The 18,773-nt window shown below is 37.2% G+C and overlaps 2 protein-coding genes across 2 annotated transcripts; both read left to right on the top strand.

Moving 5' to 3' along the window:
- Nucleotides 1-1,202: 1,202 nt before the first annotated feature.
- LOC141907592 (uncharacterized) lies at nt 1,203-11,307 on the top strand. The gene is made up of 6 exons (XM_074797283.1): nt 1,203-1,345; nt 4,635-4,730; nt 5,344-5,499; nt 7,740-7,878; nt 8,886-9,017; nt 10,793-11,307. The coding sequence occupies exons 3-6, from the start codon at nt 5,380-5,382 to the stop codon at nt 11,293-11,295; spliced, it is 894 nt and encodes a 297-aa protein (XP_074653384.1). The 5' UTR covers nt 1,203-1,345; nt 4,635-4,730; nt 5,344-5,379; the 3' UTR covers nt 11,296-11,307.
- A 3-nt stretch (nt 11,308-11,310) lies between these two features.
- On the top strand, nt 11,311-16,406 carry LOC141907591 (uncharacterized). Its single transcript, XM_074797282.1, has 2 exons — nt 11,311-12,729; nt 15,422-16,406. The coding sequence occupies exons 1-2, from the start codon at nt 11,469-11,471 to the stop codon at nt 15,469-15,471; spliced, it is 1,311 nt and encodes a 436-aa protein (XP_074653383.1). The 5' UTR covers nt 11,311-11,468; the 3' UTR covers nt 15,472-16,406.
- The last annotated feature ends 2,367 nt before the right edge of the window (nt 16,407-18,773 follow it).

Below are 18,773 nucleotides of genomic sequence, written 5' to 3' on the forward strand. Positions count from 1 at the left end.
GCCTGACCTGGGTTGCCCCAGGCCAGGAGAGCGCGTGTTATTGTTTACCTCAAATCAATGTGGGTCGAGACGAGAGTGACGTTTGCGCGCGCTGACCCATTTTTATAGATTCCGCGCAGTGTGACGTCACCGTGCATGGAGGATGACGTCACACAGCACAAAAACATGGCCGCCGCGCAAAAGCTCCGAGTTTAAAAGTTTAGACGACTGTACAAATAGTAAATCGGGATCTTACATAGTAGAATAAGGTGAGAGCGAAAAGTGATCAACCTAAAGTTTTGATTGTTAAAAGCTGAAATTAATTATACTACTATATGCAGAGAAAATGAGGTGCACAGAATGTGAAATGAAAGGGGCGAGCTAATTATCGCCCAAAAACATTACAATTAAAAAAAATGAGGAGGGCTCCGTAGCGGAAAAACAAACTATACATTAACGACAACATTTTAAACTATTTAACAGGAATTTCCGCTACACATCCTATTTGAAACTTAAAATTACTTATTAGGTTACTGTAAATAAAGAATTGAATTGAATTGTAAGACAACAAGCACCGGCGAAATAACAGTTTGTGACGTCATTTAGTAAGTAAATAAAGGAGGGCTCCGAGAATTTCCAAATCACGGGGACTATACTGGGGTTAGAACATTCAACCAAAAAGAGGATTGCTCCGATAATATCCAAATCATTTTATTTTTTCCATTGAATACCCGGTAATTAATTTTTCCTTTCGATCACATGCATCCAGAAAACCCGTTATCGCTGCTTTGCAGCTACATTTTCGTTTGTTATTCATCGTAACCGGACTTCCATTTCTTCTTATTCGTTGCTCTAAGATACTATCTGTTTATTTTACTTTGATAGTTTCATTTTGATTGATTTCTACGCTTCTCACTCAGTACTCTGTAATTAGTGTCCAAAAACTCGGGTAGTAAGTGAGGGTTTAGTAGTGTCTGTGCTGAACGCCTACACTCTTCTTTACGTCTTTGAGATGAAGAGGTAAATACTATTTATATAAGGCCAAACAAAAAATGTATTCAGCTGTTTCTGGTCAGCGCGCGCGGTCGATCTAGAACCCCTGCGTAGAACATTTTTTTTTCGGAATCAAAAATCGGCCCGAAATTCGCGCACCATGCGCTAGCGCCATCTAGTCACTGATGTCGTCAAACGCGGAAGTAAATCCATAGAAGTGTTCACGCAGAAGAACGAAAACGAAACAGGTTCATATGAGTCCAACTATTCATTGCTATTGTCCGGCAACAGACCACAATTGGCCTAAAAATAGTACCTAGAGTGAAGAAGAGGTCCCCGATAAATATTGCAATAATTTCTGCGAATGGGATAGGTAACGAATTTCGGTTAACTTATATTATAATGAATTCCATTGCTTGCAGCCGCCACAGCACAGGGGCTCGTATCAGAGTTGTAGGTAATGTAAAAACGATAATCTGTTAATCCAATGTATATAGTATATATAAAATAACAAGGGGGCTAACGACGCTCACAAACTACTCAACTTCAGTCGCTTACTTTTTCGTTATTTTTCATCCGATTTTGATAATCCAGGCATGATATGAAAGCTAATACCTTCCTGCTTCTAGCGAAACTAATCCCGTCAATTTCCGATGAATAGTTCGTGAATTATATGTCTTTGAACGCGAAATTAGGGCCGAAATCGCCTGGACCGAAAATGCTATGACGCCAGTTTTTGCCGATTTCGAAATTTAAAACGTTGAGTTCGACACGAAATCTTTCACCGATTTTGATGATCGAGGACTTCAAATGCGCAGAATACTCTATATTTTCTAAATATTGCGGTTGTTTCGTTAATCCATACGATCTTCCAGCTTTGAAAACGCGAATTTCCGATTTTACGTCAATTCACGAACTCCATGCGCGATTGTTAAAATCGGATTATCAAAATCGGATGAAAAATAACGAAAAAGTAAGCGACTGAAGTTGAGTTGTTTGTGAGCGTCGTTAGCCTCCTTGTTATTTTATATATACTATATACATTGGATTAACAGATTATCATTTTTACATTAGCCTACCTACAACTCTGATACGAGCCCCTGTGGCAGCCGCAGGGGGGCGTAGCCACCTAACTAAAATTCAATCGTGCGACGGTATGACTGCAGTTTAGGTGTCCTAGAGGAGCATGTTTATTAGTTTAAATCATGTTAATGAAGAATGTTGATTTTGGTAACAATATGTAAATAATGTTTAATTGAATTGAATTCATTTTTATTAGTAGCGCCACCAAATCGTTGTACTGAGTTATATTATACCTTGACTTAGTGTAATCGACTGTGATAGCGTTGTACCTTGTATATGTACTGTGTGTTATAGTAGACTTTGATTATTGTGCAGACAGCGTGGACATCGTCAGCGTGGTACCTTACTATGCCTTTTAGTATAGACTATGATTCTAGTGTAGACAGCGTGGACATCGTCAGCGTGGTAGGCCTACCTTACTATGCCTTATATAGTATAGACTTTGATTCTAGTGTAGACAGCGTGGACATCGTCAGCGTGGTACCTTACTATGTCTAATAGTATAGAATGTGATTTTAGTGTAGACAGCGTGGACATCGTCAACGTGGTACCTAACTATGCCTTAGTAGACTTTGATTTTAGCGTGGACATCGTCAGGGTGTAACTTACGTACTGTGTAAAGTCCACTTTGATTTTAGTGAATGAGTGATATTTTTGGTGTTATGATATTTACAGTGTAGAGATCGTGGACAGCGTGATATAACTAAGCATTAGACCAAACATTTTAAATTAACTTGACATTGACCAGTGGCCCGTTAAAATAAAATCCTCACTCCTATTATGCCTAAACCTCACCCTAACCCTAATCCTTGATCAAACCAACTATCTAAACATGACTGAATCCTTAAACATAAAATATTAGCGATTTGTGAGTTTCATTATTCCAAAAAGTAGGTCTTATGTTCATTATGCCTAAATCTAAACCTAACAATAACCCTTTTCCTTACACGATATGTGGACCTAACTAAAACCTCAAACATAAGATATTCGACGCATGCTAGTAAACTACGCAATTTGGAAAGATCCCACAGTCGTATTGCTGAACCTAACCCTAACCCTAATCCATGATCTAACCTAAGAATAAAGCGTATTAATTGAGGATACGATGCTCTTTCCTCCTTCGAATATGAATTATACTGCCCGTTCGATTATGGGGGTGTTGTACGTATATATATATATCATATTTCAGATTTGAAAGTGTGATCAATAAAGTGAAATTGAATTGAAAATATGAAGTTTGTTTAATATAAACAAATTGGATTGAATTGAAAATTTTGAGTTTGTTCAAGAAAATCTAATTCAATTGAATTGAAAATTTGTAATTAGTATTAATTTTGGAACTACTTGCACCACGTAGTGGAAGGGTGACCCAAACTGCAGTTAGACCGTAGGCCTAGAGGGTAATGCCTCTAAGGTTATTTTTGGTCTAGGGATGGATCCAAATGTTTCACCATGCCTGAGCGGTTTCTGAGTCGTGCTGAACTGGAAGGGCAACTATATCATAGCACAAAACGGGGGACATGGGGGCACTCCCCCAGAAAATTTTGATTTTTCAAGGCTCTGAGATGCAATCTTTAAGCATATTTGGGGCATAAAGTCTATCCCCACCAGCTACTATGCGTTTGGACTTGTTCCTGTCAACTAATCCATCACACTCGATAGTCAAAGGATTTTTTTTTAAACCGCATCATTTTGTGCAGAAGGGCCTGACCAGAAACAGAATTTGTTTTTTTGGCCTAAATATCTTTAATTTACTGTATAAATATTCTAGTCAATTTAGTGAATGCGGAATTGTGTTTGAACAGAAAGCGATTCTGATTAGGGGGGAGGGGGCGTGGGTTCATAACACAGAATGAGACTTGTTTTATATCTAGAGTTTATCAGGTAAAAACCTTACATCCTTTTATATCTAAACAACAAAAAGTCCAAAAAGTAAAACTCTTAAACTTTTGCATCACAAGGGCGAAATTGATAATGTATGAGTTTACATAATCGTTGGTGGTAAACTTAGATCTCAGCATTTCAGAGTTAATGATGATTTTAACGAGATTTTCTGACATCAGTGATAGATATCTTTATCGTGTAATATATAATACATGTAGTTCATTCACTTGCAATTATTATTTTAAACGGTACCCAGCCCTCTTATTACGTCACTACAGAATTATGGAGTAACTACACAATACAAGGAAGGTTAGGCGCTTGATGTATTTTATACCAGGTCTCCGACACAAAACGACATAAATTTATCATTCTTCAAGTCATAATTTCTAAGCGCATTGTCGGTTAGTTTGGTCGGCTGTCGCAAAAAGAATATATCTTTGTTAGTCATACAGCGATTATTTAACAGTAAAGACAATTTCTGATTCCACGCTGAACAGGGTCCATTGTTTCTATTTTGATATTTCTAAATCGACCGACGATTCCAATATTTAGGGATAGTTACTGCGCCAGCAACAGCAGTTGACAATGGATAGTCAACTTGTTTATAGATGTATTACAAACAATTAGGTCAGGAAAAATGTGCTGCACTTAAATTGAGATGAAATGACTGAAGAATTCTAAATTTTGTTTTTCAGTAAGCGGTACTATGGCGGAGAGTAATCCAGGAATAAATGCAGAAAATGTTCGCGATGACGAGGAGCAAACCGTCGATAGACCTGTTGAGAATCTGGGTAATTATAGATTTTAATCATCAAGAGTTCAGTTCAGTACAGAATGATGTGACTCGAGTCCAAATGTGATCTCGCATATAAAACCCGTGTAATGTTTTGAGACGTCTGACTGATTCACACATTTATGCCTGGCTTTAACAAAGCAGCTTCCCTTCCTGCGTAATGAATGTCAATGAAATCAACTTTTGGAATCATTTATTTTTATTTAAAATTATTTTATTAAAATCCATGAAAGAAACTGATTCTAATTACATTCATTCCAATGTAAGACTGCCGAGTATGCGCCCCTTCCTCCGGCAGGTTAAAACAGTATTCAGTGATTTAGAAGATACAAGTCTTCTCGTTGCAACATCTAACATAAGTTAGTCTTTTGCTGACACAGTTGTGAACTGTCTGACAGCTAGGGAACTCTCTGATAGCTGGTGAACTTTCTGACAGCTAGTGAACTGACAGCTAGCTAGTGAACTTTCTGACAGCTCGTGAACTGACAGCTAGCTAGTGAACTGTCTGACAGCTAGTGAACTGTTCGACAGCTAGCCAGTGTGCTGTCTGACAGCTAATGCGCTGCACTTATCGAGATAGAATGACTGAATTCTAAACTTATATTTTTCAGTACACGGTACCATGGCGGAGTGTAATCCAGGAATAGATGCAGAAAATTCTGAAATTGATCAAATCAGTTCAACGAATAAAACAAAGTATATTAAAACCACACATGAATATCACTACCGTGGAGAGCAAGCCATCAACAGACCTGCTGAGAATCTCGGTAATTATGAATCCAGAAATGAACGCACCCACCCGATTGTTCTTAAATCTTATTTCAATATATTCTGTCCGCCAGGTAGCGTAAGATTGTCAAGCCCAGTTGGGATTTTAGTCCCAGTTGACTGTTGGCCTTGTTGACCTTGTTGACCTTGGATCTTTAGAGGTCTCTGCAGGTCTTTACCCCGGTTCTTAAACCCCTGTTTGGCTCGGCGTTTGGGAATTTACTCGTCGTTCTCAGGGTGACTTATACCCTAGTTAACTTTGTCTGTGGGTTTTTGCCCCAGGTTGAACTTGCACTGTGGTAGTCTACCATCAAGAAGCAGCTGCTTGATTGTTTAGACCTGTGCTTGGATATCTATCGCTTACATACACAACTCCCGTTCTCTCATGACCTTGTTAGTTTAGGGAAGAGAGGTTTGTTGTTAAGCCTATAACCTTGTTGGAAATTAATCTAGACGTTGTTGATGAGTTTTGGAAGAAGGAGAGAGGGATGAGAAAGGGAAAAAGGGATAGATAGTCGCCTGATCTGATCATCTGGGTCCCTGCATATCGGAATGCGAAAGTCATTTCCTCCCAATACTCTATAGTGGACGAGTATACATAGGGGGAGTTGATGTCACTGGGGAAACAGATACATTCTTGCGCACCTTACAAATTTGCTTATGTTCCATTCTAATGAAATACATCTTGCCTTTTTCCAAACATTTTGCCCATGAACTTTCTTCGTGTTTTATGCTTTATTTTTTATTGGTGTCTTTTCCAATTCTTTCTTAATCAACCGATGTCTATCCCTACCTTTTTTAGTTTACCCTTGTCAGCGATATGAAGTTGGCATTGAGCCAATTTCATGTAAATTGCGGAACGTTTTTTTATGTGAGCATTTGTTTCATTGGTTCTCGGGTTAAACGACGTATAATCGATGCGCTTGAAGACATGACGAACCTCTGTCGGATGTACATGGTCAACTTTGTTAAAATTCTACGATAAACTGTTTTTGTCGGGAAAATTCTTAGCTCTCATGTATAAAATTGCAATGACCTCGATGGGGGGGGGGGGCGTTGTCTCTACGAGTGAATGTGATTGGCTGTTTTTGGGATATACGGGGAATTCCGGCGCTAATAAAATAATTATGGGAAAGCCATAGAATGGCGAACGTTTCATTGGACTAGGTGCCGTATACGTGCAAATTTCAAATGCTCATTGCTGATGAGAATGTAATTATTATCCGCCATAGGTATTGTTTCATTTTGATACCCAGTGATTGATTTGATTGACACTGAAGTGTAAGCGAACATTCACTTACACAATGCCTCCACATGCGCGCGGAGTGCTATAGTCTGTTGCATACACAAACACACGCTCGTACAGTATACACTACTATAGTGATATTGGAAACGCTGCTTGCTGGCGCGTCTGACATTTCATCAACAGAAGATGAGCGCTATGTTTTCTGTTTGATATAATTTATAATAAATTGTAATTTCTTGTGACCTGAAAATATTAGGCAGCAAACTACAAGTATAGGTCGAGGTCTGAATATTGTAGAAGTAAATTCCAGGATTTAAAACGATCTAATACGCCAATTTCTTACTGCGTCGGTTTAGATTCCGCGGTCATACATTGGAAGAGGTTTCCAAGACTAAATATTCAGCCACCCTCTGATATGTGACATCATATGAATCTTATTTGAATATTTTTTCATATTGTGAAAAATATTTCTTTGAAAATATAAAATAGTTTCCCTGCCGCGCCTACCTGTACCCTACGAAATTTTGGACATGGACCAAACAAATGTATATTTTTGGTCTTATTTGACTACAAAATAATTCTTTGAGAAAGATGAAATACAATATAGAACTTTGAAGTCACGAAGTAAAAAGATTTTTCAAGCAATGCCCTTAACCTCAAACAACCTCTAGCTTTCAAGGTAAACCACACTTTGCCCATGGGCAATTTATTAGATTGCTCCATTTTTCCATTGGCCGTTCCGTTAATATCAGTTGTCTTACCGTCGAAAAAGCAGAACCCTTCCAGAACCCTTCCAGAACCCTTCTAATCTATTTGGGCCTTTACATCGCAGAGCAATGAAATTTCAGGCAAATTAACCTGAAATTATCGATAAGGCAATCATAAAAATGTTAATCTAATACAGATGTGACTGGACACATGAAAACAATTCGGTCAGAAAAATGTCTGCACTTGTTGAGATGAAATGACTGAATTCTAATTTCTGTTTTTCAGTACATGGAACTATGGGCGGAGAGTAATCCAGGAATGAATGAAGACAATTCTAAATTGAGTGTAAGCGGTGACAGTAATACGAGGATCATAAGTATCAACGCAGTTACACGAGCCATCAACAAACCTGGTGAGAATCTCGGTAATTATAGATCTTAACCATCAGATTAAATTTCATCTTATACAGAAGTGACTTGAGTCCAAATGTGATCTTACAAATATAAACCGGTCTAAAGTTTTGAAGCGAAAGAAATACATTGTCTTTAAAGATTCTGAGGACCAAAAAGGACCCACCAACTCGATTGTTTTAAAACTTTGACTAAAACTGTCAGGGTCTGGTGATATAATCGGTATTTTGAATTATGGTCTCTTATCAGATCTGGTGACACAGTTTGTTTATCAGTCCAGGGTAAATATAAAAACATATAAACAGTTTAGCAGTAAATACTGTTAACAGTAAAATAAGACCGCCGGGTGAAAGTTACCGTAATCAATTACTATCATGTTTCAACCCTAACCCTATAATTCAAAATGGGCCTGGGCCCAATTGGCCCGACCGAAAACGTCGGACCAGATCCGGGTCAACTGGTTTCGGTAGTGACTCACTTCGCTTTGTTTATCAAGTGAGTGGTTAGCCTGTAAATGCCATCTCTTGGGCCAAATACGGGCCAAATTTGACTCGGACCTGTACCGGGCCAATTTATAGTCGTTAGTATCGAGTTGCACAATATCAGACATGATTGATATTACGTGGAAGATTGCTACATGTAGGAGTGAACTCATCATGGGTTAGTTGAGTTCAGACATATGATTGACTCTCCAATGTAGCAATCCTGTAATGAAATGAAATGTAAGTTAATCAAATTTCTGAACTCATTAATACCGATTTTAATTGTTTTAAGCCCCATGAAAAATATATGATGTCATTAAATTGAAAGCTTAATTAACATTGTCAGTAGTTCTCATAAATTTTCCTTGGCCATTTTTTCCTACATTCCATTATCCTTTATCAGTAGCGGAAACAAAGAAAACTTCAGTCTGAATAAGAGTAGAGGCTGATTGTGTAAATACTGGACAAAACAATTAGGTCAGGAAAAATGTCTGCACTTGTTGAGATGAAATGACTGAATTCTGAATCCTGTTTTTCAGTTCGTGGTACTATGGTAGAGAGTAATCCAGGAATGAATGTAAATGAATCGATGGTTCAAATGGGTGACAACAATACGATGAATGTATACCTTGGAGATACACAAACTATCGACAGACCTGCTGAGAATCTCGGTAATTATAGATTTCTACCATCAGAACTCGTGCTTGAGTCCAAATGTGATCCTAAATCATAAGACTGGTCCGAAGTCTTTGGCCATGTCTCTAAAGATCATTCTAAATCTTTAACTAAAATGATGGAAAATTATTTCAAGACATTCTATCCACCAGGTGGCGTATGATTGTTTAAGCCTAGTTGGGACTTTAGTCCCAGTTGGCTGTTGCTTTCACTTTTTGCCCGTTCGTCCGTAGATGGAATCCAGTTATTTTGGGAAGTTTCATTGGATTGTTCCTGTTCACGATCAAGATGGCTGACAGGCAGCCATATCGCACATATTTATTGCTATTGGAAGAACTTGTGACTGACACCTACTCAAAATCTAGTAAACATACGATCAGTTTTTATAGCCACATTTCAGGCATGAATTGCTCGATTGTTCATTTTTCAGTCACGAATTAATTAGCTCCACATTCTTGCACGCCTTGCAAATTTGCCTCTGTTCCATTCTAATTACATACATCTTGCCTTTTTCCAAACATTTTGCCCATGAACTTTCTTCGAGTTTTATGCTTTATTAGTAATAGGGTTTTAGTTGTTTAATATCAGAGGTTGAAAGGTGGAGGAAATATTACTAATTTTCAATTGGTTATATTTTCATAATATAAGATTAATAAACATTTTGTACTGTGATGAAAATTCCATGTTGATGCGCGGCATAGTTTGCAGTATTTACTGCGGAGCTGTGATGATAGCGCCCTCGTTTTAGTAAAACGTGAAGCTCACCAAAATCAACAAAGCCGTTTATCTTTAGATTAAGTATAATTTTTGAAAAAGGTGAAAAAGCCGACTTTTTTAAAAGTGGCTTTTTGGAAATATTTGCCTCGTGTAGATTGAAAATAAAAGATTTTTCCACTCGTGTAGATCGGACCTTGAATGTCTCAGATCGAACTTGTTGCTAACCCGACCCCACAGAAAGATTCTTTCTGGTGCAAATTTTGCCACCACAATCAATTGCAAAGTTTAAGCTCATGGCATGTTGTATGATTGTGGTGAGTTTCAGGTTTTTTGGTTTTTGTTCATTTATTGTTGTTGCTTTCAATAAAGTAGGGACCGGCAAAATTGTGAAATTTCCTGATATAAAAATGCACGTATAGGGGATTCTAGAAAACGTGTTTGGATGTTTGACTCGCAATTACGTTAAAAGCACATAAGACCACATATTGATGGCTATTGATCCTGAAAACTTCAAAAATGTAGATTAAAATTTGTAAGAATTACAAATTTTATTATATTTTGAATGAGATGAGCAAAAATTCAAGTTGAATTATCGGGATGAAGACTATATCAATGTTTATAACTTCACCAGCGCGCATTGTTGCATTAAATTAAATAAATGAGTGATATCGTAGCAGCTGAGTTCATCGATATTTTACTTTGTTTCTATCTTAATCCAATCCAGAGATATGATTGAAATAAGAAAATTAAAATGGTGAAAAAATTGGGACAATTCAATTCCACAATGCGGACCCGGTGGGTAGCCAAAAATAGCGCCTGGCAACTGTAAAAAGACTTATCGCGTCTCAACCGACTTACACCCGGCTTAAAATATCTCAAACTGATTTCCTTTTTGTGGTCGGGTTGGTATTTCCTTGGTACCTAGGCATATTTTGTAACTGCGGTCAATTGTAAAATTTTAGCTCATGACATTTTCAATGATTCTATGATTTTGAGGCATAATCAGCCGCCATAGAAATTCTGAAAAAAATCTCAAACTGATTTTATTTTGCAGATGTTGATCAAGTTCAGAATTGTCTGAAAGAAACATGTCAACGAATGATCGATGTTGAAAATTACAAAGAGGTTCCATGGAACGATGAAGTCACCAATTTCAACGACTTCTTCACTCGAGAACACGTGAAAACTCGAGCGCAAAAACGAAACCCGAAGAAAAATGAAAAAAGTGAGGAGCAGTCATTGATTTTACCCGATGATTTCAGAAAACTTTTTACCTATGGAGCGAGTGATGTGAAACCCATGTGCCTCGTAGGTGAGCCCGGTATGGGTAAAACCACGCAGATTGTAAAGCAAGTTTCTATTTGGGACAGCTCACCATTTCTAAAAACATTTCCTATGTTATTCTATATACCGTTAAATGAACTGCCCGCTGAAAATGCGTGTATTTATACGTACATTTACAAAAATCTTTTGAATCCAGAAATCAGAAAGGTTCTGCCGATTGATAGTTTTAAAGAATTCTTACCGGAAAATGCAAAAAAGCGATATTTTTCCTAGACGGCTTCGACGAGTTGAAAAGCGAAGGAATACATCGTACACGTGACCAATGAATTACCGAAAGCGCATATCGTCATAACAACACGTGAGTCCGGGGCAGCAAGATCGTCACTGATCCCAAATTCACAGTTGTATCGATATCCGGCTTCAAAGAGGAAGAAATCATCGATATTATGAAGAGAAAATTCCCCGAGCGCGATCCAAAACAGCTATTCTGTGAGCTTGAAGATGCAGCGTCACCTTTATTTAATAGTATCTACTACAACCCGCTGATACTACTTATGTTTTGTTTTCTGTATATGGACGAGGAAGAAATTACGATACCATCAAAACTCACCGATATCTACATCGATTTGACATGTTTTCTGATCAGTAAACGCGAGGGCATCGAGTTGTCGAAGGAATGTTTTTTTGGTGACATCGAAAATTCTGAAGCGCTTAAAGAAATTTGTCAAGTCGCGTATAAGACGCTCATCGAGCATCAAAACGGCTTCAGCGAAAATCGTCACAAACTCGACGAATCGAGGAGAACGGCTTTGACGTGCAAAGAGGTGTCGCCGCGACAGAAATCAGACCGCTCCGTCCAGCTACGGTTCATACACAAATCTGTGCACGAATTCCTGGCGGCGGTACACTCGGTCGTGCAATTCAACAACAGTGGTGAAATACCCTGGAATAAATGCGCGTTTGAACAACTACAGGACGAACTTGTGAAATATGGTGAATTATACCCGAGATTCATGGCAGGGCTGCTGTATCGTTACAAGTATAACCGCGGCCTCGGTGAACTTTTCAAGACTTTAATAGATGAACAAGCAGTCACAATAGTGAATAGGCACGAGTCATTGTATACGGTTACTAGGGAGATGGCGCTCATCCCCGATTACGAATGCTACATCGAGCTCCGATCTGAAAGAACTGTTTTATCTGAACAGTTGTTAATCTGCCTGAATGAAGCCGACTGGCCGTACGACGCCATTAGTGAAATAGTTCCCTACATGCAGAAAATGTTGTTCGTATCTACATATAGCAGATCGCAGATAAACATGTTCGCAAAAATACTCGAACACAAACAATGTCAGATCGAGCTAGTTTACATAAAGTATTTTGACAAACTGAAACCCGACGACCGCCGCGTATTAGAAACAGCCATAGCGAGTAACACTAGTCTTCACGGTATGATAATACACGGGTCATCAATACCCGATCGGTGCTTGACTATGTGTAAGAAGAGCAAGAGTATAAACTGGTATGTGTGGCGAGGTAGAATCTTCGACATTGGTGAATGTTACAAGAAACTCGATAATGATTGGATTAAGACAAGTCACGTGATCAGATCTGAAGATGACACGCAGTTGATCAGTGGTGATACTAACACACACAATACAGTGGAGAGTCTGTTTATTGATACTGAAGTTAGTACGGAACGTTTAGGTAATATTCACAAATCGTATCCATTCTTAAAACATCTATATCTCGGATCGTGGGGATATCAGCTCGATGAAAATATAATCAGAGGGCTGATAAACATCATTCCGAGTTTGAAAAGCTTATATCTTAGTGATGTAATATTCGATAAGAATTTGATCGGTTCGGAGGGAATAAAAGATTTTAACAACACGTTAAAATCTTCAGACATCGAAACAATTCAGCTCAAAATGCGCGAACTAACCACAGATCAATGGACAACAGCAATCATTGATAGCGTCGGTTCAATGCCGAAACTAAAACGTCTTATCATTGACGAATTAGATTTACAAATAAACCGCGTTGTAGCTCACCTGCCGCGGCTGACTGTACTATCAATACGGTTGCGGTCAGAAGCTGATGGTGACGCACTTGTTCGGTATCTATCATCAGCTGCGAGAAGTCATTATTTATAGCTATCTCGATAGACCGGAACAGAACAATCGCATCTTACAACAATTAAAACACGTCTCATCAATTCGTTGGTTAGAGTTTTACACTTTACGAGCGCCGTTTAATACACAGCACGATATCAATTTATTCGTCAAATTAATCGTCGAATTAATCAATAATCTTCCGCATCTTTCTGACCTGGATATCCTCTGCTACAGCACCGACCCCGATCGACGGAAGGTTACATCACATCAGAACTTAAAAACGTCAATAAAAGACTGAGAGTAAAAATATGGGTTGAAGCACCTGCAGATTCATCAGATGAATCTGATTAATCTGATGTATCATCGCTATCGGAGTTGAGACGCAAATTAAGTAGATTCATCGATTCATAAGATTCAATCAACTAACACGCATTTTGTACACAGTCACTTCCTAGAAACAGAACAGAAACTGAACTGATATTAAACCGCAGTTTGTCCTATATGTTCTGAATTTTGGGTTGTTATGCATGGCATGTTACAGCTTGGCAGCCCACGTGGGTTTGTTCAGTGGACTTCCCTGAACACGAAAATGACCGCTGCCCAATTTTCATTGTTACCGTCGTTGCCATTGCCATGGCAACCGTAACCAAATTTCCAAAAAGTGACCATATGGGGCTAGATTTTGGAATTCACATTATATATGTGTGAAATCTTATTGTCGGAAATTGAAGTAAACTTTACACATGGTATCAGATTATCTCGGAAAAAAACTGCATTTGTTGAGATTTATTGCCATGGTGACCGCAAAATCTTTGATTTTCTCATTTTGTGTGTGTTTTTTCGGCAAATGTAGTTGTTCTATATTTGATTTGCTTCACAGGTTTTAAACAATTTTTTTCTTAAAACATCTCCACATTTGGTGCATTTTGAATATAACATCGAACATGACTAGTATACCGTAGTTGAGATGGGAGGTAAAATTGATCTAAAGATTTTACCTCCAACTGTAGGATCATTAAAACCACACGTCCGAAGGGCGCAACTGCAAACATTGATTTGGACAGCACAAGTATTCAAGCCCGAATTCCATGATCCACAGTTATATTTGCCGAATGAGAAAATCAAACATTTTGCGGTAGCCATGGCAATAAATCTCTACAAAATAATGCAGATTTTTTCCGAAATAATCTGATAGTCACTATTTTTTTCTTGCGCGCTGTAGTCAATTGTTTATATAATTTTGTATTTCGTGTCTATTTTATTGCTAACCAACCACAGAATCGGTATGGAGTGAAAGATGTTCCTTTAGAATGGTTTAGGTCATATTTAGAAAATAGGTATCAGCGTGTAGTGATTGACAGATCGTCGTCTCAAAATGTTAAACTTAAGTGTGGTGTACCCCAGGGGAGTGTACTAGGCCCTACACTTTTCAGTTTATATCTCGCACCAATCGAAGAAATTATTATTAAACAATATAGCTGCGAAGCTGCGATGACGGGTTTTCTGCAAAGCCATTCTGAATGATGGGAATTGTAGTAAATTGAAATATCGATACATAGAATAAAATGCATTGACAGATTCGAACCTAATATGCAACCACTGTGTAAACGTCAAATATGATCAGCTTTGAAACCGAACATACGCGGACGTACGATCAACAAATATTAATTTATTTGGCCAGGCATTTTTTTGGCATTCAAACATCATAATACTGTATTATCACCATGCTTAAAATGGATCTGTCCTATTAAGAACTCATTTTAAGCACCTGCTGAGTCGATAGATTGAGTGAATTTACAGATAAGAACGTATTATGATTTAGAATAAATTTAAGAAGTAAATGTTTTTATTGAAATATTTGAATAAATACATATATTGTATTGTAGATTCCATCAATAAATTATGAATTGATTTGGTCTGGGTTTCCGGCTAATGTTGATTTTGGCTTTTATGGATTACAAATTCTATAGTGATAAACAATTGATACCTGCAACATGTGTGTAAATCAAACCTATTCCACTAGTTGCGTGCGTTTCCTAATAAACGGGAGAGTCACTTGATTTGAGTTATTAGAAAAATAATGTTCATTTAGTTATAGAAATTCATTGCCTTTTTGTAAATTCTGTAATAATATTTGTTCTGTCTTAATTTTTATTACTGTATGAACCAATGATATGCTTTGTAAATATGATGTAATAAGATAAATTTGAATTAAATTTGAACATGAGAATCAAGCATAACTTGTGTTTTTTCAACTTGTCTTACTTTTCTTTTGTTAACAGTTCCAGAGTTTCAACTACAATCAAATCCAAATTGGCTAAAAAGTACATAGGACTGATCCGCAGCTGAATTGTACTTTCAAAAAGATCAAACGATTTATATACGTAGATTTCTTGGCATGTCCTGGGAGAACACACGCATTGTTCCTTATGTACGATAATACATTATCCGCCTTAATGGTTGTTTGTCTGAAACATTTATACTTGTATCAGACGAGCATTCTAAATCAATTTGAAGGTAATCACGGCGCTGTAGTCATGAGAAGAATTCGTGGAAATGAGCAATTATGAAATAAACTTATGAAACACTCGCTGACCCTTAGTCTGATAAATCGATAATAAGGAGTAATATTAAAGAGTAATATTAAAGAGTTTTATTATTTTAATTAATAAGAGTTTGTGTGTTTAAATTTGAATGTACTAATAATGATAAAGAATATAAATAAGAAAGATGATATTTCGGCTTACATTGTATATTACTATTTAGACAAAATTAAATACCATTCATTGTGGGAATTGTAATCATTGGATAAGTTAAAATAAATGAGTTCGAGGGTTGGAAAAATAGTATATATGTAATCTCTTCGGTGCGGTTGAGAAGGAGAGCTGACCGGCAGGTATCATGACGTCGAGGGTCGGGTTAAAGTTAGCAGCGAATGAAAAGTCTAGGAATCAGGACCCCGGCTCTGCGTCGTGGTGCTGCGTTGGTTTCTCGTTCCCTTTTACGGCTGGCCGCAAGCAGGGTTCTGGATTTTTCTTGGGTGTGGACGCAGCCGTAATAAAAGGGGCCGCACCTCGAGAGAAAGCGGACTCTGTTAGAAAGCATTTTCAGGGGAAGCATTAGAAGACTATAGAACAGATAACTTTCGGCTATCCGGTTGAATTGCATCTTCTTGTGTGCGGGATTTGTAACAAAATTCTAAATTAAAAGGTAGGGAATTTTATAAATTGTTGAGACTATAGTTCAGTTAAAATTGTAGAATTAAAGTTGAGTATTATCGTATTTAAATCCGGAGTTCCTTTTATTCCTTGGTTTTCGGGTTTCTGTGTTCGTGGTCGACTTTCTCGCCAGGGACCGGAGTTTGTAATAGAGGAAAAAGACAATAGAGAAAGGGACCGCGGAACAGGACTAAATGAAATGAACCGTTAGTTACTGCAAACCTATTCCAGTGTTATGTCGATCGTGTTGAATCACTTTCCTTGAGTTGAAAGAATCAGATCTTCTATGGTGCAACATCGGTCAAAGAGAGATATCTTGGTGTTGACTGTCCTTGACCATCTAACTTCATGCGTTTGACATTGGAATCAGCATCATACCCATTTGAACTGCAAAATATTCACACAACATGAAAACCTACAGTATATGTATACAGTAATCAAACTTTCACCGATGTTGGATATTTGAATGAACGTTGGGCTTATTTCAGTATTCTAAAGCAGGAAATAATAATCCCAATCGATAGGCCCTATTCCATTTGGAACAATTGCATAATGCGTACAGCTGTACCGTACACTTATCAGCAGATTATATGAACTCACGTACAGCGTCTTTAGGGTACTCACGTACGGTTAACCTGTGGTTATCACCGTACAGTCACGTACGGGTAACAACTTCGTACTTAAAACGGTATTAGCTACTAGGAACTCACGTCCGTCGTTAGTAGGGAACTCACGTACGGTTAACCTGTGGATATCACCGTACAGTCACTACAACAACTTCGTACTTAAAATGGTATTGGCTACTAGGAACTCACGTACGGTGTGAGTAGGGAACTCACGTACGGTTAACCTGTGGAGATCACCGTACAGTCACCTACGGGTAACAGCTTCGTACCAAAATGGTATTGGCTACTAGGAACTCACGTACGGCGTTAGTGGGGAATTCACGTACGGTTAACCTGTGGAGATCACCGTACAGTCACGTACGGGTAACAATTACGTACCTAAAATAGTATTGGCTGCTATATAATAGGCCTGCTTATAGACAAATGAATACCAGTAGGCTTTCTTAGCTTCCACACTTCACAACCGAACCAACTGACCAACCAGTATATTTAGTCCCAGTACGCACCAACCGGCACAGGCCTAACACTGTTTGTCAACTGTGTGTACCGTTGTAGGCTATCGAAGTAATAGGGGTAATGGGCTTTCAAGCCAAAGGTCGAACGGTCGAGCTCATTAAAAAACAAAACATTAAAAGTAATTTAAAACTATAATATATTTTCATAACCGTGTGCTTTTTATATTATAACTAAATATTTATTCTAAGATATCAATAATTTAAATTTTGAATGCATATTGTATTAAATCACATGTATTGTATTAAATAATATTGTATTGGTCGCTCCGCTTCGCTGCCGCTCCGCTCCGCGACCAATTGATTTATTTACAATACACAAATTCATATAATCAAATATATTTTAATAATAATAATAATTATTCTATTATTCAACTGAAATACACACGGTTATGAAAATATATTATAGTTTTAAATTACTTTTAATATTTGTTTTTAATGAACTCGACCATTCAACCTTTAACCTGAAAGCCCATTACCCCTATTACTCTTAAAATAATAATATACATGAATAACATTTAAATTGACAGATTATTCAATATAAAAGTGTAAGCTCTTATAGAATAGATATATAGATATATTTACAACATTATTTCAATATTCATATTTCTATGAGTTAGATTTTTAAACATTAAAAGTGTTAGTAAAGTGTGATTGAAATAATACATGATATAAATCATTGAACTTCTAAAATCAATTTAGTAAAAAAATATGTATAATAAATGGAACCAGAATAACCACAAACTATAAATATTACAAATAACACTGGTGTCATAAACATATACTACAAGAAGTGTTCTAAGTGTGAATTAGATAAATTAGCTTTAACAGAATTTAGTAAGCGTAAGATTAGCAAAGATGGTTTTCAATATTGCTGTAAAACTTGCACTAAACTATATACCAAACAATATCGAGAAGATAATATAGAACATTATAATTATTATATGGCAGAATATATGAGAGTAAGATATCAAACAGATCTTAATTTTAGATTGAAACAATGTTTAAGATCTAGATTAACACAATTATTCAACAAAGAAACACATTCAGAAACACTATCTAATTTGTTGGGTTGTACAGATGAATTTCTCAAATCATGGATAATATATCAATTCGATGATAAAATGAATATAGATAATTATGGTGAATACTTTCATATTGATCATGTGTTACCGATATCTAAATTTAACATGAATGATGAATACAATAAAAAACGTATTTGGGGTTGGAAAAATTTAAGACCTTTAGAAAAGAAGGAAAACATAATTAAATCTAATA

The sequence above is a fragment of the Tubulanus polymorphus genome, chromosome 6, assembly GCF_964204645.1.
Source record: "Tubulanus polymorphus chromosome 6, tnTubPoly1.2, whole genome shotgun sequence".
In the NCBI taxonomy this organism is placed as follows: Eukaryota; Metazoa; Nemertea; class Palaeonemertea; order Tubulaniformes; family Tubulanidae; genus Tubulanus; species Tubulanus polymorphus.